The sequence below is a fragment of the Mesoplodon bidens genome (genome assembly GCF_964165515.1).
Source record: "Mesoplodon bidens genome assembly, chromosome: 1".
In the NCBI taxonomy this organism is placed as follows: Eukaryota; Metazoa; Chordata; class Mammalia; order Artiodactyla; family Ziphiidae; genus Mesoplodon; species Mesoplodon bidens.
The window spans coordinates 34,661,487-34,682,952 of NC_138176.1; the positions used below are offsets into that span (position 1 = coordinate 34,661,487).

Here is a 21,466-nt window from a genome sequence, read left to right on the forward strand (position 1 = left end):
CTTCCCCCAACCTTATCAAACCTCCCTTATTTCCCAGAAATAATCTTAAGTCTCTTCACCCTCCTCAGCTAGGTCAAACTTCTAGTGGTAGGGAGAGGAGAATACTGTAGCCAACCTGAAGTATCTCTAGCTTAGCTTGGTTCTTGAAGTAGAACCATTTCAAGCAGGGGACATGTACCTTGTTATAGTTTGCCAAACCCAGATATCTTCTCAGGTGGTCAGTGACCTGTCTTAGGTGGTCTTGGCAATTTTACAACTCAAATTCTGCTGTTTCTATTATATATTTCATTTCCATTTGGATAATATTCAGTTACCCTTTTACCCTCATTTAACATATGGATTATTTACACCAGATCCATAAAGAAAAACCCGATTTCTATGGGGAAAAAGAATTTTAACTTGCTTTTGTTGATTGTCAGCCATAATCGCAAGTGGTTTAGTTGTATACCTCATTTAATCGTAGTAATGGGCATATAATATCCCATTTTGCAGATAAGAGAACCAAGACCCAGAGAATTTACATAAATTGCCTAAGGTCAAATAGTTGGTTAATGGCAGAGCTATGATTAAACACAGGTTTATAACTCCAGAGTCTGCTCTTTTACTTATATCATCAATAACTGTTCATCAGTGAATCAAACGTTAGTCCACTCTTTATACCTCAGTTTGGGCAGATATATTACACAAATCCACATTAAATGATTTGATCTGTGTCTCAGTTCTATCTGTAAAATGGGTATAAAGAGACTTGACTTCATTGGATTATTAGAGTCAAGTGAAATAATAAACATGCAAAGCGTGTGTCTTATATATGATGAAGTAGTCTTTGATAACCTGTAACTATTATTGTTATATCAGAGAAAAGGAAAATACTGGACATTAGATTTTGTGTTTGTTCTTCACAGTGGGTCAGATCAAAAGTTAAGTCTGTAAAAGTCTGACCTGTCCATTGTTTTCATAATTGGAGACTTGCCACTTCTTCAGTAGACCAAGTTATTTAGGTATGTAATATCCAGAAAAACCAAGATGATAGACCTACTTGCATTATTCAAAGCATATAGGGAAAATTATATGCAGTTTGCATTACATTCTAAAAGGAACATTGAAGGGCTTCCCTGGTGGCACAGTGGTTGAGAGTCTGCCTGCCGATGCAGGGGACGCGGGCTCGTGCCCCGGTCTGCGAGGATCCCACGTGCCGCGGAGCAGCTGGGCCCATGAGCCGTGGCCCGTGAGCCATGGCCGCTGAGCCTGTGCATCCAGAGCCTGTGCTCCGCAACGGGAGAGGCCACAACAGTGAGAGGCCTGTGTACCGCAAAAAAAATAAAATAAAATAAAAAATAAATAAAGGGAACATTGAAAACTTAAAGCAGGTCAAGAATAGAACAACCAAAGTGTTGTCAGAACTTGAAATGTTGTTATAGGAAGAAGGTTGAAGGAACCGTAGATGTTTAGCTTAGGAAAAAGGGAAGGGGTAAGGAGGTAGACATGGAAACTGTAGATATTTTCAATACTGCTACTATGTAGAAGACTTATTTTTGGTGGCTGGTTGGCAGAACTAGAGTCTATGGATAAAAATAGTCCAAGGACAGATTTTTGCCTTAATTTAAGGAAAAATTTGTCAATTAGAACTATCTGAAGAAAGGAATGGAGGAATGGGCTGCTTCAGGAAGTAGTGAGGTGTTTAGATTGGACAGCCAGTTGTTATTGGAAGTATTACAGTAAGATGTTCATTCATTGGATATGGGCTGGACCTCCAAGCTCCCCTTCCAGCACAGAGTCAGTGACTTAAATTCTGATCCCCACTTGTCAATAATTACTGTGTAGATTTGACACTGATACAAATGCAAGCATCATTTTGTGTTGCCCATTGTTCTAAATGTTACTTCCTTAGCAGCACCCTTTCCACCTCTGGCAGGTTGTAGCAGTTATCAAAAAAATGATTTGTAGTTACTGTCAGCCTCATGGAATTAGGTATTTTAGATTCGTAGTTAAATATTAATAGATTCATAGAGTTGTAAGGGACCTTAAAGGTCATGTAATCCAGTCTTGTAGATTTGATTCTCTGAGGATATTTGATCAATTTTTCAGCATGTCCTCTTTTTTTTTTTTTTTTTTTTTTTGCAGTATGCGGGCCTCTCACTGTTGTGGCCTCTCCCGTTGTGGAGCACAGGCTCCGGATGCACAGGCTCAGCGGCCATGGCTCACGGGCTCAGCCGCTCCATGGCATGTGGGATCCTCCCAGATCGGGGCAGGAACCTGTGTCCCCTGCATCGGCAGGTGGACTCTCAACCACTGCGCCACCAGGGAAGCCCAGCATGTCCTCTTTCAAAGAGAGTTATTTTATAATGTTATTCTAAACTGATTGTACTTTTTAGTAAAACTGGATCGTCTGTTATCAGAAAAGTGGTGTAGGAAAGCTGGCATGTGGGCAGTACTCTTGAGAGGGAACAAGAAAACAGGTGGTTGTAAGGCCTTTTGAAATTAGCTGCCCACTTTCAAAGGCCTTGTAGGTTTGTTCTCTGACATCATTGATAGGATAACACCATGGTGATAACTTTACTAGGCCTAATTAGTTTTTCTGTGCTTTCTTTATCTCAGTTAGTGAATATTCATAAAAATAAGGGCAGAAGACTTTTTGTTTGTTTTGTTTTTGTTTTTTGGCTGCGTTCGGTCTTGGGTCTTCGTTGCTGCGCACGGACTTTCTCTAGTTGTGGCAAGCAGGGGTCTACTCTTTGTTGTGGTGCGCAGGCTTCTCATTGCGATGGCTCCTCTTATTGCAGAGCACGGGCTCTAGGTGCACAGGCTTCAGTAGTTGCAGCATGCGGGCTCAGTAGTGTGGCTCACAGGCTCTAGAGCGCAGGCTCAGTAGTTGTGGCGCATGGGCTTAGTTGCTCTGCGGCATGTGGGATCTTCCCAGACCAGGGCTCGAACCCATGTCCCCTGCATTGCAGGTGGATTCTTAAACACTGCGCCACCAGGGAAGTCCCAAGCAGAAGACTTTTTTCTTTTCGCATATTCAGTTTGGGACACTGGCAGTTCCAGTGCTGGCTGTCGTTGAGTGGGAATCTTATTCCCAGAGCTTTGTAATTTTATCATCTTTTTGTGTAGATTGTTAGAAGCACAACCCCCATTCCCTTTTTTATTTATTTGCTGTTTTTGTTAGAATTTGTGCTAGAATAGATTCGGTTAGGACCAAAGTTCAGACATACACGTTGATTCAAGGATCAAAGTCCAACAGGAAAAAAGGCTAGAACCACCATGGCAAATCAGTACTGTTTTATTTTTGTGTTGTGTTTAACTAAGGTACATTCTGTATTGACAGGCCAAATATATGTCACTTCTTTTCCAGACTAATGGTCATTATTGGAGAGGAATTATTTGCTAACATAATTACTTTGTGGCATATAATTTTATTGTCTCATAATACATGTTTCAGTATTTGATAAGTTTTAGTTGACTAATATAGGGCGATTCATTTGAAACATGTCTATTTTGTTATGTTTTAAAAATAAAATATATTGTTTTTACTGATCTTTAAAGGTAATACATGATTATTGTTTAAAATACAAAAAAATTTGGAAATGCTTAAAGAGTAAAACTATCCCAGGCCCACAGGTAATATAATCACTGTTAAGTTTGGTTGGTCTTTACAAACTTATTATTTATATGTGTGTGTGTGTGTGTGTGTGTATTTATTTATATACACACACACATATATAAATAATAATATATATATCTATATGTAGATATAATGTTTTAATACAAATTGTATTATACTATGCCTGCTTTCTGTAACTTTTAAAAATTTTGATATAGCATACACATTTTTCTATGGTAATTCAGGTGTGCTATGGTTTTTTTTTTAATAGCTGTATAGTATTTATTTAACCAAGCCTTAATCCCTAATTGGTGGGGATTTAACTTGTTTTCTTTTGCTGTTGTTGCTATACAATGGACATCTTTGTACATATATCTGCGTGCTCGTTTATTCTAAGTAAATAATTAAATTCCTAAAAGCAGCATTGCTGATCAAAGGGTATCTATGTTTTAAAGTGATATATATTGCCAGATTTTCCTCAAGAAAATGGTATTTACTCCTAACAATGTATGAGAACATCTGTTTCTTCATTGAAATGGACTTCTTCTAATTAATGTAATCAGCATTAATTTTTTTTTAAGTCTGACAAATTTTTTTTCATAATTTAACTAGCTAGTCCTATATACTAGTTCAGTTCTTAAGGTCTTGATCCTAATGTAAATACTCTCTACAGAAATCTTACCCTGCATGTCTTTTGTATGATCAATAAAAATAAGAAACTAAATTAAAGACACTATTGCAAGAGATAATTCCTTTATAATATAGAGTTAATATTGGAATTGTTACTTTAACTCAGTATAACTTATAGAAGTTTCCCATGAGACTTTAAATCCTTGGTCTATTTGCTGAGGCTCTTTGGTATATATCAGCTTATTATTTTTCAAAAGAATTTATTGGTCTGGAAAAGTGCATTAAATTTTCAGAGAGCCATAAAAGTTGAAGCTAAACCACAGGTAAATCTGGAATTTATTTAATTGCATTGGTGGGTAGTTCAAAATGTGTTTTAAATGTAATGTGCACATTTTAAAAAAATCTCTTTTAAATGAACAGGAAGCTCTGACGAGGAAGGAAGTACTTCAGAATCTGAACTTTGGAAGGGCCCACTACCAGAGACAGATGAAAAATCACAGTAAGTCCTGATAATAGTATTAATAGACAATGATAATGCATACCTTCTACATCAGTCTGGGAAGCTATGACCACAGCCATTTTTGATAACAGTTAATGAAAAACTTAGCATCATGAATGTCTTTTTAAAGCCAAGGACCACCTAGCCTGCTAAGGTCAGAGTTTATTCCCAGCCATTGTTTATGGCCATAAACAGCCAACTTGTCCAGCTCCCTCTTGGTGAGTAAATCTTTCCTCAGCTCACATTGACAGATGACCCCCTAGTTTTTGCTTTTATTGTTTCAGAGAGATGCTGTTTACTAGCTTCCAGAGCAGCCTATCCATGATATTCTGATTATCATAAACCTATACAGGGGAGCCCCTTGAAGATATATACAGGTGTAAAAGTTTTCTTGCCAACAGCCACCTTAGCCCCCAGAGATACACAAGTCAACACATGCATTGTTCTCTGCTATTGGTTGGAAGAGCTGTCTGCATATAGGCTGGAACATTATCAGTTCTTCTCATATACTGGGATGTTCACCACTTGAGCTTTATCTGTTGAAAGGGGATAAAATAATACCTACTATATAGAGTTTATTGTGAAGATTTAATAGAATAAAGAATGTAAAGCACCTGGTCTGGCACAATACCTACCAACATAGTAAGTGCTCAATAAATTTTAGTCCCATTTTGTTACTCTAGGCATATTGGTTCATAATAAGAGACCTGTTGAATCAATCATAATTTGCTAATTTAAGCTGATTATAAAACATATTGCTAATTATAAAATATGTTCTCAGTGTAATAGAATTCAGGTATGTTGGAAAGTTTTTTTTTTTTAAAGGTAAGTTTTTTCTGTGACCTTAACCTTTATTTTTGTCATTCAAATAAAGAATTCCCAAATGAGTCGTCATTATAGATCAGATTATAAAAAAGGTATCGCTATCCTAGTAAAACTATCAACTGAACTTTTGACCATATATAACTTTCCCTTGAAGAGCTGAAAATGACAGAATAGGTCTTGGAGTCAACTCACCTTTTTGGCAGTAAAGATACATGAATAAAGCCTAAGAGGGGTTTCATAATCCAAAGCTCTTTGTGACCTTATAAAAACTTGACATCAGGTACTGACATCTAAGTTCACACAGAAATTCAGCTAATTTCATATATTTAAGTTCTTACTACAGTTTAAAAAATTCTACTGCATTTTGCTGTCATGCTTGGGAAAAGGGACAGTAGCCAGGAGAATACCAAATTGTAGGTAATTTTAAATCAACTTCATCTGATTCTGGAATTGATCTTTTAAAAATTTGAACATGGTTGTGGTGGCTCTGTGCATTCACAATTATTTAAAGCCAAATGATGGAGTCCCACTGTGAATCTCTGATTTAAAAGAACATTTTCTGAAGAGACTGGTACACAGAGTTTGTCCAGCTTGATTCTCTGTTCCCAGAAGGGAGAAAAGCAATTGTACATACATTTAATCTTTAGAACAGCTCTATGAGGAAATGTGATGTTCTTTATTTTATAGATAAGGAAACTGAGCCCAGAGAAGTTAAATAACTTGCTTGCTCAGCAAATAACTGACAGAGCTAGGACTTAAAAAACACTGACTTGAAAACCTGTGCTATTTCCATTGTCCTACTCTGGCTCCTAGCACTAATATTTATTTAGTACTTTATAATTTTCATAATATTTTAACACATTATAGTTTAATATCTCCTTTCAGAGTTCTGTTCTTTGTTTTAGACATAATCTTCACTGCTACAGGTACATATTTACTCTTCTCAGAGTAATAAAATCTGCAGCCTAAGCAGATTTTCCCTATTCCTAGGAGTAAGACTTGTATTTTTCCTTAAAATAGTTTTTTTCATTCATTTTTTGATCAGGCTATAATTTGAAATGAGAATGAACAGAATAAGCTATAAAGTTAACCAAAAAGTAAAGAGAAGCAATGACATTTCACAAAGTACTTCAAAGTAAAATCTTAGGTAGTAAGTACATTTAGGGAGACGTGCCAACATATACAGCATTTTCAATTTAATCAGTCTTGGTATAGTTATGATTATTTTAGAAGCCAAGAATTATTTGATACCTGAATCATGAAATATATTGCTATATAAAAGAATCAGCAAATATGTTGGATTAAAATATTTTATTTTTATTAATCTCATATAATGTGTCACCTAGTAATTTTTTCTCCAATTGTTGATTTAATCAAATTGTATACTTTTTCTTTTAAACAGGGAAGAAGAATTTGATGAATATTTTCAAGGTTTATTTCTGTGAGATGGAAGAGGGATGCGTACATTCCTTAATGTGAAAGTATACTTTGAAATTCTTCACAAAATTTTGTCTACACGTTGCAACTTGAGTGGTTTGTCTTTGGAAATAAAAATCCAGCTACTCTCAGGATGTCAGATGCTTTGGAAGTTTTTCAGTTTTATTGGAGGCACTTTTCCCTATATATCTTTTCAATTGTTTATCTACAACTCTGTTCCATCTGTAGCTCCTAAAGTATGGACCTAGTACATCCTCTAGTACAGAGATCCATTGTGCCTATATTTTTGTAGGGTTTTTTTTTCCCCACTGATTCACATTTATGTTCCCTTGCCTCAGCTTAAACTTTTAGGATTATTGGGGTTTCACATTCCTCTTGCTTCCATCTCACCTCTACCACTTAACGGAGTTTGTTATAATCAAATTTGATTCCCCAGTGTATGGGTAATTTATTATAAAGTAAATTAATACCACAGGGGGCCAAATGAGATTCCAGTAGTCTAAAACAGCAGATGTGTGCATGAAACTTGACTCTTAGCAGAGATTATACAGTAACATAATTTAACTGAACAATACTGTGTGCATAGAGCTTGTCTCAGATACAGTCATACAGATATGGATATACTTACATGCAGGGATATATTGTAAAATGTAACTTCTTTTTTTTATAAATTTATTTATTTTTGGCTGCATTGGGTGTTTGTTGCTGCACGTGGGCTTTCTCTAGTTGCGGCGAGCAGGGGCTACTCTTTGTTGCGGTGCACGGGCTTCTCACTGTGGTAGCTTCTCGTGGAGCACGGGCTCTAGGTGCACGGGCTTTAGTAGTTGTGGCACTTGGGCTCAGTAGTTGTGGCTCACAGGCTCTAGAGAGCAGGCTCAGTAGTTGTGGAGCATGGGCTTAGTTGCTCTGTGGCATGTGCGATCTTCCTGGAGCAGGGATTGAACCCATGTCCCCTGCATTGGCAGGGGGATTCTTGACCACTGTGCCACCAGGGAAGTCCAAAATGTAACTTCTTAATTTGGGGTTCATACCCACGAGTCAATGGATGTGCTTCAGGAAATCTAAACACTCCTAGAATCTATGTGTAAACTTTTGTAATTATGTGTGGTTTGGGGGGAAAGCGTCCATAGTTTTCATCAAATTTTCAGAAGGATATATTGACTTTTTTTTCAAAAGGTCAGACCCATTTTTATAACCAGCCAAGAGGTGAATAGAGAAGATGCGTGATTTGGTGAGTAAGAGAGGACCTGTAAAAAATGATTGTACCATTCCAATTATTTTGTTGAAGATATGCTATTTTAAATGACATTTAAACATGGAATGATTGGCATTAAGCTAAAATAGGGAATTATAGTATCTTATTTTTAAATAGTATCAGAGATTATCTTTTTATTAAACAGTTGTTATTCATTAAATAGCATGCTTCTGTTACGTGAGACACTGTGCTACAAAAGAAATATCTAGGAAATAATTATGCAGTCATTTCTAAACCATCAGAAAACAGTAAATCAGTGTTTATTAACCAACAGATAAGTAAACAGTTTTGTTTTGTCATTTTCAGCTCACAACTTTTAGTGAAAAAGAATCTTGATTTCTGAGGAAAGTGTTGAAATGTCCAGCAGCAAAACTGATACTAGTAATAGAATATATGAAGCTAAAACATTTTATGATAAAAATATAGTTTATTGGTCATCAGAAAATAAAATTCCTGCAAAACTAAACAGTGACTACGAAGAATATTTAAAGACCCTTTTAAAATAGATCCATATGTTTGGCATTGCAAGTATGGTTTACAGACATTAAGTTCATTTATAAATTTAGATCATATGTAATCAGTGTTTAATCCATTCATACACAATAGCAGATAATGGGAGTCATATTTTAAAGGAGTCTTTGAAAAGGCCTCAAGATGATGCGTTTAGGGCTTCCCTGGTGGCGCAGTGGTTGAGAGTCCGCCTGCCAATGCAGGGGACACGGGTTCATGCCCCAGTCTGGGAAGATCCCACATGCCGTGGAGCGGCTGGGCCTGTGAGCCATGGCCGCTGAGCCTGCGCGTCCGGAGCCTGTGCTCCGCAACAGGGAGAGGCCACAACAGTGAGAGGCAAAGATGATGCGTTTAAAGATTTTTTTAATTTAATTTTTATTTTATATTAGAGTATAGTTGACTTACAGCACTGTGTTAGTTTCAGGTGTACAGCTGAGTGATTCAGTTATATATATACATATATCCATTCTTCTGATTCTTTCCCCACATAGGTTATTACAGAATATTGAGTAGATTTCCCTGTACTATATAGTAGGCCCTTGTTGATTATCTATTTTTTAGAGTTAAAAGATTAATTCTCCAGCAGACCTATCTTAATCTTGGCTGTAGTGTAGTCAGTGGTGTTCAGCGGACCGTAGGTTTGGGATATGAAGTTACGCTTTCTTATACTTGCTCTTAAGCAAAGTTCCTATTTTTGCAGACCTCCTCATCTCTGCCCCTCAGTTCGTTTTCTAGTGAATGAGGAGAGGAAGTTGTTTGAGCTGACTGATATTTTGGGGTCTAAAATTATATAAGGCCTAAAGGAAGAGGGTTTCTTATACAGTTTCTAAAATAATCCTAGAAGTGTGGTTTCAAAATTATTTTAAGTAATGAAAATAAGATGTACATATATCACCAAAGGTGATAACATAGACAACGATCATTTGGGTGTATATATTGAGTTTTTTTCTCCCTAAAAATACTTTATTAACTTCCAGGCACTCTTCATTTATATCTGTTTGTTACAATATTTATTCAAAATATTATTCATTCATGTTTACTGAGTGCCTACCTTGTGCCAGGCACTACTCTAAGTGTGAGCATAGAAATGTGAACAAAACAGACAAAAAGAGGCAAAAAAAATCTTTCCTCTCGTGAACCTTATATTCTAATGTGAGAGGAAGAATCTTATAATTCTAAAGTACCTGACTTACTTGTAAAAATATAACAAATGGTGATTTATTTCTCAGCTGCTTAAAACTGAACACTGTCTTCTCTATAACAAAACATTTGAGGTTCAGAGACCAATTCATTATAATTTAGATATGTTTTACAAGAAAATCTGTGGTATAATTCATATTTGGTCTGTTCTATAATTTGGTCATTACAGAAAAGAAAGAAATCTTCTCTGATGTACAGATATGTACCATGTAGTAGAAGTAGTTGATTAGTTTCTCTTGACAAGTCAATATTTAGAATTCCTGGTAGACAGTCCTAGTAATCATTTTTAAAAGTAATCTCTGTTAAAAGTCCTTCTGAACTGTTTATGATAAAGTTTTTGCATAATCAAATCACATGCTTCGTAATAATGCATATTTATTAGCTGATTTAACTTGCATTAGGATTATCCAGGTAATGTCTTATAAATTGATAATTCTTTCAGTGAGAAGAATAGTTCTGAATGTAAGAATGTATTCTTAGTTACACATAAAATAATTGATTTCAGACTTGGGGGAAAGGATGGGTGTAGGATGACGATGTACTTTTAAGCTACTAAAAGTGGTGTGGTCTTCACTATTATCAAGGGTAAAAAGTGGAGGAAAGAAGCATTTCAGATGGAATAACATTTAACATCCTTTTTCTTTGTTTCTTATATAGTACTTACATACATTACACATTCTATACTCTATTTACTCTTACATTAAGACATGTTGACGAGAGACTTCTGGTTCAGGAAGGGATGTGAGGTGTGAATTATTATTAATGTTATGGGTTGAATTGTGTCCCATCTGAAATTCCTATGTTGAAATCCTGACCACAGTACCTTAGAATGTGGCTGTATTTGTAGATAGGGCATTTAAAGAGGTAGTTAAGGTAAAATGAGGTCATATGAGTGGGTCCTAATCCTATATGAGTGGTGTCCTTATAAGAAGAATGAGGACACAGACCCACACGAGGGAAGACTGAAGACCAGTTGAAGACACAGGGAGAAAGAAGATGGCCATTGACAAGCCAAGGAGAGAAGCATCACAAGAAACCAACCCTGCCAACACCTTAATCTTGGACTTCTAGTCTCCAGAATTGTGAGAAAATAAACTTCTGTTGTTTAAGCCACCCAGTCTGGGGCATTTTGCTGTAAGTAGCCCTAGCAAATGAATACAGTTATGAATACAGTTAATAAGAACCTTTAAAAAAAATTGGTGACTAATTTCAGGATTATATTATTTTTAATTTAAAACAAATTGGCACCAAACATGCACTTATTTTTGTCTTATTTTGTACTTCTGTTGAACTTTATTTTACCCTCAGGGCTTTTAGGCTAGCAGTATATTTTCTCATGCTAGTCACAGGCTAGCTTTTCTGAAGATGCTGTTACTCTGTTACTTGATGGTTTGATGAATGAAATTTGCTAATGTTCTTTTGAATGTTTTCTTGTCTTCAAATGTAGAAACTATTTGAAATTTAGACCAGTTGGACTGTATTACAGCATTAGGCATGTTTTGGACTTTTTGTCATCACCACCACCTCCTGAATCTTCTGCAGCTAGTAAAAAGGAGAAAAGCAGTATTATTGGGAGTCAGTGGATATACAGTGTTTTTTTCCTAATATTAGTGTAACTTTATAGCCTACTTCATAGTTTTAACTTACAGCAAGTACTAAGGGTTTGACCATTTAAAAACTGGAATTCATATTCAGAATTAGTCCATTTAGAAAATAAAATCTAATAAATGATTAGCCAATTAATGTCTCAGTTTCACAAAAGAACCACTGAACTGTGCAATCCGGGAATCTGAGTTGTTGCTTTGTGCCAAGCACAAAGCTTGTTGCCTGGAAATAAAATAATATTAGTTTACAGAGACTTCTCAGTGCAGTAGGAAAAAAATTTGGAAGTAATTTTTTATGTAAATAAGGATAGAAGATCCATATCCAATATACTGAATACTAAAAAAAAAAAAAGTTAGGAGCCACTTAGAGGGCTTGATAACCTGTTGATCATAAAATTGAGGTAAAGATTAATTGTACTAAGAAATACCTTTTCTTTTCACTTGCCCAGTAAAAATGACCATTTTTGTTACCTTTCTGAAGGGCAAATCAGATGTTATCACTTTCCTGTTTAAATCCCTTTAAGGATTTCCCAGTGCTCTCTGGAGGACAAATCCTTAGCAAGGCCTTCAAGGTAACACACTGTCTGGCAGAGCTGCCTGCATTCCCAGCTTCATCTGGCACTTTGCCCTCCTTTGTAGCTCTCTAGACTCCAGCTACACCAGTTTTTAAGTTATTTAATTGCACCAAGCTTATTTCCACTTCAAGGCCTTTGTGCACATTCTGTTCTTTCCTCTCCAACTCCTCCTCCTTTCTCTGCTTAGGCAAAGAGTACGTAGTCTTACGTTTAGCATAAGCATCCTTTAAGAAAGCCTTCCCGGTTAGCATAAGCATCCTTTAGGAAAGTCTTCCCGGATGCCTCAGGTACATACCTCATGCTTCCTCTGATAGTTATAGTTAGATAATCAGTTGTTCATTTGTTGGTTTGTCTAGCTCCCCCACCAGGTGGTAAGCTCTAGGAGATAAGGACCCCATCGTTCCCCAGGGCCTGCCTAACACAGGGCCTCATGCAGACTACACACCCAATAAATATGTAAATGGATGTATATCCCAGAGTCAGTAACTCCTGTTTTTATTCTGTTGAAGGATATCAACCCTTTAAGCAAAATGCTTTCTCCCTCTGTGAATTCTTTAAAATACCACTAAATATAAGAACCATCTAAAAAGAATTGCATCTTTTTTTTTTACAAGGCCTTTCCAGATAGAGATGATTTCTCTGTTAAACAATAAGAATTTCTTACAAAACCTTTTGAGTGTTGAGCTCTTGAGACAAAATATAAAATCATGATATTAGTATTCCACTTTCCAGATGACGTTTGAGGCATCTGATGAACTAATAGGTGATCCTAAGCATCTTAACAGAGGCTTTCTGAAGATTATCTTCAACCTAACTGAGTGACTTTAGGAGTAGAAATTTCATCAGGATAAACAGCACTAAGTAGAGACATCTGAGGCATAGGCAAAGTCTCAGGGTACCAGTCAAGTCACCCCACTCAGCTGACCAGCTTTACATCTCGGGCTTCCTTAGGTCTGGAAGTGAGGCTGGAGATCTGTAAAACCTTCTCATTATCTGGAGAGGAACATTAAGCTCAGACAGTTAAGCAAGATGCCCAAAGTCTCACAGCTAATGCATAATGTTAGGACTAAACTTATTTTCTCACCTAATCCTAATTGATCCCACTGATTCTATGGTTTTCATATTATTTCTAAAAACTCAGTATTCTGCAGAGGTACCTCAAGAGCCATATTCTAGAGTGGATGAAGAAACCTAACCCTAACCCCTACTTCGACTGGACCAATCAATTCCATCTGGAATTACAAAGTAAGATCTTGTTTGAGGGGGATAAAAAACCCTGAAAACCACTAATCAACTTCTTGTAATTACCAGTCTGTGTGCAGTAAAGCAAATTTCCTGTTTGCATTTTCTTGTCGTGAGATTAATCTCTGCTTGACTTTCAGCTACTTTACAAGAAGTCAAAACAGATTCCATCTTACCTTTTTCAGTCGTATTTCCTTCTTCCTGCTTTTTCTTCTCTTCAGTTACCTTCATCTTTACATCATTCTCATCAGCTAGGGACTTCCATTCCACTCTGTTATTTTGAAGACCATTCAGCATAGGTAAGATTTCTTTGTGAAACCGTGAGAACTCCTAGATAGAATTTTAGGTCAGAAATTACTTAGATCATATTGTTCATTTTTAGTACTTTTCATGTGCAGAGAAGGAGCCCTAAGGAATTATTACAGCGCTCAGAGCTGCTAGGATGAGATTAACTCAGTGCCTCAGAAGTGGGAAACGTAGCTGTTTTCCTTCCTGCCTAAGTAAGTCTGTTCCATTTGCTTACATCTGAGTTCTCTCACCTTTCATTCCACCCCTGAATGAGAGATTAAGGTAATACCTCAAACTACCTTGGAGAAACAGGGACACCCCTAATGACTTTCCTTGAGGGTGACTTTGATTTTGGTTAACAGTTTGAAAGAAAAATTCTCATCCAGAAGATGATATATTTTACTCAGATAATGAAGTTGTTTACTTACCTTATATATAAAAGTACAAACAAAGTCAATAAATCCAACTTGAAGTTTAGGTAGTTCATCTTTTTTGTTTCTGTCCATCATAGGCTAGAAAGAGAAATACTTTAAAGATCTTTTTCTGAGATTCAGTGAACAAGACAGACTGATTTGTATTGATAATTTTTAATAAGTAGTGCATTTTTATGTCAAGGTGTTTACAATTGGTTGTTGCTGCAGCACTGTTCTCTCCAGATCTCCTTGTTCCCAAAATTCATTTGCAACCAGAAGTGCTACCTGAAAAAAAGGACATGATTCATGAAAGTGACTTCTTTGCATTTTATTGTGACATTTAAGGATAGAATGTATAATTAATGCTTGAGGTGTTGTCATACCATGTGCTCTTTGGTTTTAAAAGGATGTCATTTACAGATTATACTGAAATGGGAAAAGGGTATTTCTCTTCCTACTTCAGTGTGGTAGACTCATTCTAGGAGTGCCTATCTCCTATTTGCTATTGCCACCACCTCTCAACAATAAAAACGGGTGATGGGAAATTGTAATTCCATTACGTTCTGCTTCATGCTCTAAAGCTTCCCAGCTCCTCCTCTTGTCCTGCTTATCTCTTAGCATCTAGCATGTATCTGCATGTGTGTTTGTGCACATACATGCACAGTTTAGAACACAACTTCACCTGATTATGGTGTGAGGATATTTGAGGGTTCATTTATAGTTTTTTAAAAACCAGTATTTATCAGGTTTATTGAACACCTGCTAGCTGCCTTACATTGGCATGAGCCAGGCTTACAAAGAGGAGTAACATGTGACCTTTAAGATGCTCACAGTCTAATGAAGACAGTCATGTAAACAATGTGGTAAGTGCTATAATAGTAACGGTATGAACTGCTGTGGATCAAGGAGAAGGGAGAAAGGTTAGGGAGGTTGCATTTATGCTGTATCATCAAGGATGACTAGTAGTTTGCCGATAAAGAAGAGGGGGAAGACTATGTACAGATAAAATTCAACGTCCAGCTTTTTTTTTTTAGTTTATTTATTTTTGGCTGCATTGGGTCTTCGTTGCTGCACGCAGGCTTTCTCTAGTTGGCAGCAAGTGGGGGCTACTCTTTGTTGCGATGTGTGGGCTTCTCATTGCAGTGGCCTCTCCTGTTGCGGAGCACAGGCTCTAGGCGCGCGGGCTTCAGTGGTTTTGGCTTACAGGCTCAGTAGTTGTGGCACATGGGCTTTGTTGCTCCGCGGCATGTGGGATCTTCCCGGACCAGGGCTTGAACCCATGTCCCCTGCATTGGCAGGTGGATTCTCAACCACTGTGCCACCAGGGAAGTCCCCAACACCCAGCTCTTGTGTGAGTAGGAGCTTAGAGTGTGAGGCGGTGACATGGGAAAGAGTGAAAAGAAAGAAACTGGGGAGTAGGAGTTAAGGACAGGTAATGACAGGCCATGTAAGCTCTGCTGGGAAGTTTAACCTGATTCTCTGGGCCAGTAGTTCTTATTCTTGAGCCATAGGGTCCCTCCAAAGTGCATGAGTGGCACAGAAGTGGATGCCAAGAGAAATTTAAGCTAAAGTAACTTTGCTTTTTTCTCTTTAATAAAGTGATCTTTGTACAACTTTCTGTGTGAGAAAAATAGACTTTGCTTCTTTCTTTAAAAAAGGTTGAAAACCTCCAGCATTGGGGAGTTTAGAAGGCTTTTAAGCAATGCTGTGGCCAAGCAGAGGTCTATTTATAAGCAGTCCCAGCAGCAGCTCAGGAAGGTTGGAGGAGTTCATGATGAGAGAGGATCACTTAGGAGGCTGCCACCATAGTTCTGATGAAAGAGGGAAAGTATTAACTATAAGGTGGTAGCAAGAGTGATGGACAGGAGTGGCTTTGAAATGAGGGAGATGGACTCAAGCAAGACCCCAGGTTCTGGCGTGGTGGTGATGTAGACAAAGAATAGAGAAGGAAGAGCGGGCAGTCAGTGCAGAAGGAGCACAGGTGTTTGGTTTGGGGGTTGATGGCTCCGATTATTCTGTCTTTACAAATAAAATCCACACTGAACAGTTGAACCCAGTGAATTCTGGCCTCTTCTGCTTAGGGTTTTCCCTGTGAATTAACTGAGGGAGAAAGAGAAGCTTCTTTCATCGATTAGTAAGAAACCAAGTGGTAAACGAATGGCTCCCACTCTGACTCCCCAAGGTTGGGGAAGAACTTCCTTGGAAGATGCCCTTAAATACGACCTCGCAGATAGTGCCACCTGGTAACTGACAGCACACTGAAGAGGAGACTGTAAGTGCAAAGCCACCCTTGACGGATGAAGGCGCTAATGATTCATCCTTGTCTCGTCCTTTATCTCCTCTATTAAAAATGCAGACACTCCCTGAATAATTTTATATAAACTTCTTACAGCCAGTCCAGTGGTAAAGGAATTCTTCTCAGAAAGCATTTTCTTTCTAAGGTTCCCTCTATTTGCCTTGTTCTGGGCCTGACCAAATGACCTATTGTCCCACTGACACTTGTGAGCTCTTGAAAGCTGTGTGCTTTTCTTCACTAACACTTCACTAACAGAAACCCAACAGGGAACATTGTACTTTTGTCTTAACTTCTTAAATTCCTTTTTTCTTCTTTGTAAATTATAAACCTATTGTTTCAGAGGACAAGACCAGGGTAATGAAGATAATTGCTTACAAAATATATAGTCATATAACTGATAGCCATCATTAAATTCTGAGGTTCATGTTCTCTTTCACATGGGACCTAGACAGAGCCCGAGTATGCGATAGAAAAGGGGAACTACTCGCCTGACTTTGTACCTCCCAGGGCTTGGTTATAGCTGACAGGTCACATGCAGTCATCATCATTGCCCTTTAAAAGAAAACAAAAAGTGTTAAAATAGAAATATAAAACAAGTTATTTTTGCCAAAAGAGAAATAAAATTCTGACTGCTTACATGATAATCTCTTTTTTGGTTGGATCAGTGGTTACGTATTTGATGGCCTCTTCTTCAGTTTCCATTTTTTCACAGGCATCAACAATTTTTTGAAACATGGTTCTCTTCCTAAAAAAGATAACAGCTGTGCAACAATTTTAGCATATAAGACCAGAGATAAAAAGTGTCTTTAATGCGTGTTTTTCAGGTTTTATGTTCCCAGTTTTCATCAAATGTCCATGTAGTGGATCAAAGGGGCAAGGGGAGCAGAACAGGGAATGGCTGTGTAACTGGCATAGAAAGGGTTTAAGACAGAAAAAGCACCAGCCAGAAAGGGAAAAAAACTGTTAAGTTTGAAAACATTAAAACAAAGAGTTACATGTGACAAAAAAAGATAAAGGCCACAGGCTGTGATGAAACACTGTAATGCATAAAACCAACAAAAAATTAGAAGCCAAAAGATATGAAAAGATATGAAAATACAAGTGTGAACGACAAGATACCATCTCACACTCAGATTAACAAAATAAATAGATTTAAATAAGCCCAGATCAAGAAGAGTCCAGATATGGGATAACAGGGACACTTGTATGCTGCTGGTGGGAGTTTAAATTGGCATACCTACTCAGGAGTGCAGTAGATTTGCAATGTGGTATAAAATTTAAAATATGCAAACCCTACAACAATCCCATTTCTAGATATGTACTTTACAGAAACTCTCATATATATACAAGGATATACAATGTAGGCAGTGATGAAAAATTGGAAATAATCTAAATGTCCATGAGTAGAAGAATGGCTAAATTATGGTACATTTAAAAAGAATGAACTGGATTTCCATTTACCACCAAGCTAAATCTTCAAAACGCTGTGTGAAAACAAGCTGCAGAAAGGTATACACGGTATGATACCATTTATGGAAAAATTTTAAACACACTTAATGCCATATAAAAACATGGATGGGAAGGATGAATACACAGCAATATCAGGATGGTGGTATCTGCGAAGGAGAAGGGGAGAGGGTTTTCATGATAGAGTGGGCATGGGATGCCTCAATTGCATCACTTTTTCCCCTTAAAAAAAAAAAAGATGTAAGACAAAATCTTAGCATTTGTTGAATCTGAGCTATAGCTATTTGGATATCAGTTCTATATTTCTAAATATCTGTCTTCATATTTGAACTGTTTAACATAAATTTTTAATGAAGAAGGATCAGAGAGGCACAATTTAATACTGCCCATCCAAGTTGTTAAATACTTAGATCCCATAGTTCACCTTGTTCTAATGCATTTTAAACTTTATAATTCATCGACAAGCAATTGTGCAGAAGCTTGGAGTATCTGGCCTCCTTGGTAATCATTATTATTATTATAAATAGGGTAACGCTCTGCTGTATATAACTCAGCATTTTTTGAGTTTGTTAATGTGCATCAGTATCACCAAGGTTTTTCAACTCTCAGACTCTGGCAGGATCAAATGTCTGAGCCTGCAACTCTAAGTACCAGATTGTGGACTACGATGAATTCATCAGGACAAAAGTCACCTCGTAAGGTTTTGTAGTGTCGCTCTTCTGGCAGTGCACCTACCTTGCTGCATATTCTTTAATTCAAATTTCTTCAGATAAACTAATTAATATTAGGGGCTTAGCTTTTTAAAATATGTTTCCAGATGTCTAGTAAATTCATTATCGGCATCTTAAGGGTATTCTATTGATAATCCAAAAAGAAAAGAAGTGTGTGTGTAAATAAATACCCTTTAACTTTAAGGCAACGGACCATTTACGGAAAGCAGAACCACACAGAGTACAAGGGAGTTCTGTACTTACTTGAAATATAAAGCCAGGTCAGTTGCTATTATTGCAACTTCAAACAAATGAATAACTGTTTCAAACTGGCGTTTATTTAGCTTCTGGAAGATGTTTAAACTCTGTAAGATGAAAATTCACAATAAAGTGCCATCATTAATTTGCCTTTGATTCAACATACAAACCAAACAATGCTTAATAACATATAGATTATCCTATTATAGAAAGAAGAAAAACTAGGTCTTTCACTTTTTTTGCTTTTTCCATTTTCTCTCTTGGATTAGGTTACCCCTCTACTGTACTTTGAGTAAGGTAATTTAAACTATAAAAACATATCATTAGCAAATATTCAGGTAATCGATGTATAAGATTTTGGAGTAAATAAAAGTGTTTTCTTCCAGGACCATTTCAACAAAAATGATTTAAAATTTTCTGTAGTAATTGAGGAGCCTTAATAAAGAATATCTGGTATTTGTCAAATTGTTAGACATGTTGAATTATTTACTAGATAATTTCATAGTGATTACAGAAATTGCTGGAAAACTTTCAGAAGCTGCAGATTACAATAGTACTCACATACACATAGGAAAAAGTAAATTCTTCCAAGTTGTTCTTAAAATGATGTCTTGCAATTATATTTTACAAAGACTTAACTATACCTTTCTTCACAAAGTTTCCCACTAATAATCTCTTCATACATGGATCAGCCTCAATTTTTAGTGTTCTAGAAAATGAGAGTGTAAATCTGGGAGTGTTTTTTAAAAGGTATGATATTCCAAAAACACCATTTTAGGAATACAGGCCAAAGGACAAATGTATAGTGGGTTTTGCCAAATGAAGTTAACAGTTATGAAATACAGAAAAATTCCACTGGAAAGGAGGAAACAGTCTATTCACCTATGTGGAGTAGAGGCAGCATAATGTAGAAAAGAATACTGGGTCAAGCACCAAATAATAATAGTAAACACTCACCTAACGCTTACTACTTCCCGGGCACTGTTGTAAAGTGCTCTATGAACACTCTTAATTGCACAACAAACCACAGCATAGAGAGGTTAGGTAACTGCTCAAGGTTAAACAGCTAGTACACAGCAGAGCAGATATTTAAACCAGTGCAGCAGGGCACCACACTGCCTCTCAGCAAGGAGCCCAGGTTCAGCTCCCAGCTTCCCCACTTGGTAGTTGTGTAATCCTGAACACCTCGCTTAACATCTGTATTTGTTATATCAAATGGGGATAATAACAGCTGCCCTGCTAACTGCCTAGCACTCAGTCTGTGATCAATAAATATTTATGGAATGTTGATGCAAATGAGATAACTGGGAATGCATTTCACAACTATTAAGTTGCTACAAAATTTACTTAAATTATTTAATTATTATATATCAGTATTACTGTTATAATAAGTTTTGAGGTAATCCCCAGGTAAAAATAGAATTGCAAACCCAAGACCAAATACAGCTCTGTCATTCCAGGAGATTGAAATATTAGCAAGAAGTAGACTAGAATTATGTGTAACTGTATACATAATACAAACCTCCATTTAAGTCATCTTTTTATAACAGCTTCCATGACAAGAAAAATGGTATTTTACACAACAGATACAAGTAGTAGAAAAGCAAGTTGTAATATTTGTTAAAATAATGAGTTCATAATAGTTATATTTTTAAATTGATAGAAGGAAGAAATGGCTGTTGGACACTACAATGAACAAAAAGAAAGCTTGTCTAGATCAAAATTAATGTCTTACTTGAGACAGTGCACAGCAGCCCCTTGGGCATAATCTCTGCACCAAATTGTCTGGATACAGGTTATTTTTAACCTGGTCTGGATTGACCAGGAAGAAGGAAGAATAAGTGGGCCATTTGTCATTTTAATCCCACTTAACCTGCCCCTGATTTTGGTACACTGGTGGCCTGCCCTTGGACTGGTGGGGACCCAGTGGCATATTTACATCACTGAGTCACTGCCTTTATCTGTTCACTGATACACGTTATTATTTTCCCAAAGTAATGTGTATTACGTAATTCCGACACATACTTTGTAGATCCAGTAGCACTGAAAGTCATCCTTGACTGCTGTACTAAGGACAAAAAGTTGGGGTCATGTGTGAAAATGCCTTAAACTTTTAGACAAATTAATAGCACATGAAGTCATTTTAATCCTTATTATGTACTGAAAAATTTGCTAAAAGAGTGGATCTCAGGTGTTCTCACCACACACACACACAAAGGTTAATGTTAATTAACTTGACTGTAGTGATCATTTTACTATCTATGTATATCAAAACAGCATGTTGTATACATTAAATATATGTAATTGTAAAAAATTAAAACAAAAACTTAGAAAAAAAGGGCCAAATAAAAACATTATAGAATGGGGAGAGGGGGCACACAAAGGAGGCTGCTGAATTTAAATAAATAATCCCTTAGGACAGACCTTGAGTCTACCAAATGCCAGACTGTACAGACTACACAACCATCAACCAAGTAAATCAATATTTTTTATGCACCAATTACTTTAATACAGGTACTTTTACTTTTAACCTGGATACCTGTTGCTATTTGCTAAATATATGTGTGTGAGAGAGAAAAGCTATATATAAAGAGATAAAAATAAATATGACTTAATACTGTTACACTTCATTTAAGTCATACCTTTTTCTAATCCAAAA

At 36.7% G+C, this 21,466-nt stretch overlaps 2 protein-coding genes across 3 annotated transcripts in view; one reads left to right on the forward strand and one right to left on the reverse strand.

The window, feature by feature from the left end:
- Positions 1 to 7,123, forward strand: part of LOC308622030 (protein FRA10AC1) — a 40,594-nt gene extending 33,471 nt beyond the window's left edge. For both annotated transcript variants that reach the window (XM_081243071.1, XM_081243072.1), the window contains 2 exons: positions 4,649 to 4,727; positions 6,955 to 7,123. In XM_081243071.1, coding sequence (XP_081099197.1) covers positions 4,649 to 4,727; positions 6,955 to 6,997 — 122 coding nt within the window. In that variant the 3' untranslated portion in view covers positions 6,998 to 7,123. The remainder of the gene's footprint in view (positions 1 to 4,648; positions 4,728 to 6,954) is intronic.
- A 4,047-nt stretch (positions 7,124 to 11,170) lies between these two features.
- PDE6C (phosphodiesterase 6C) overlaps positions 11,171 to 21,466 on the reverse strand; it is a gene marked incomplete at its 5' end in the record, with an annotated part of 56,739 nt that continues 46,443 nt past the window's right edge. The window contains 7 exons of the mRNA XM_081238860.1: positions 11,171 to 11,496; positions 13,552 to 13,705; positions 14,092 to 14,175; positions 14,287 to 14,357; positions 16,857 to 16,924; positions 17,010 to 17,117; positions 18,814 to 18,914. Coding sequence (XP_081094986.1) covers positions 11,435 to 11,496; positions 13,552 to 13,705; positions 14,092 to 14,175; positions 14,287 to 14,357; positions 16,857 to 16,924; positions 17,010 to 17,117; positions 18,814 to 18,914 — 648 coding nt within the window. The 3' untranslated portion in view covers positions 11,171 to 11,434. The remainder of the gene's footprint in view (positions 11,497 to 13,551; positions 13,706 to 14,091; positions 14,176 to 14,286; positions 14,358 to 16,856; positions 16,925 to 17,009; positions 17,118 to 18,813; positions 18,915 to 21,466) is intronic.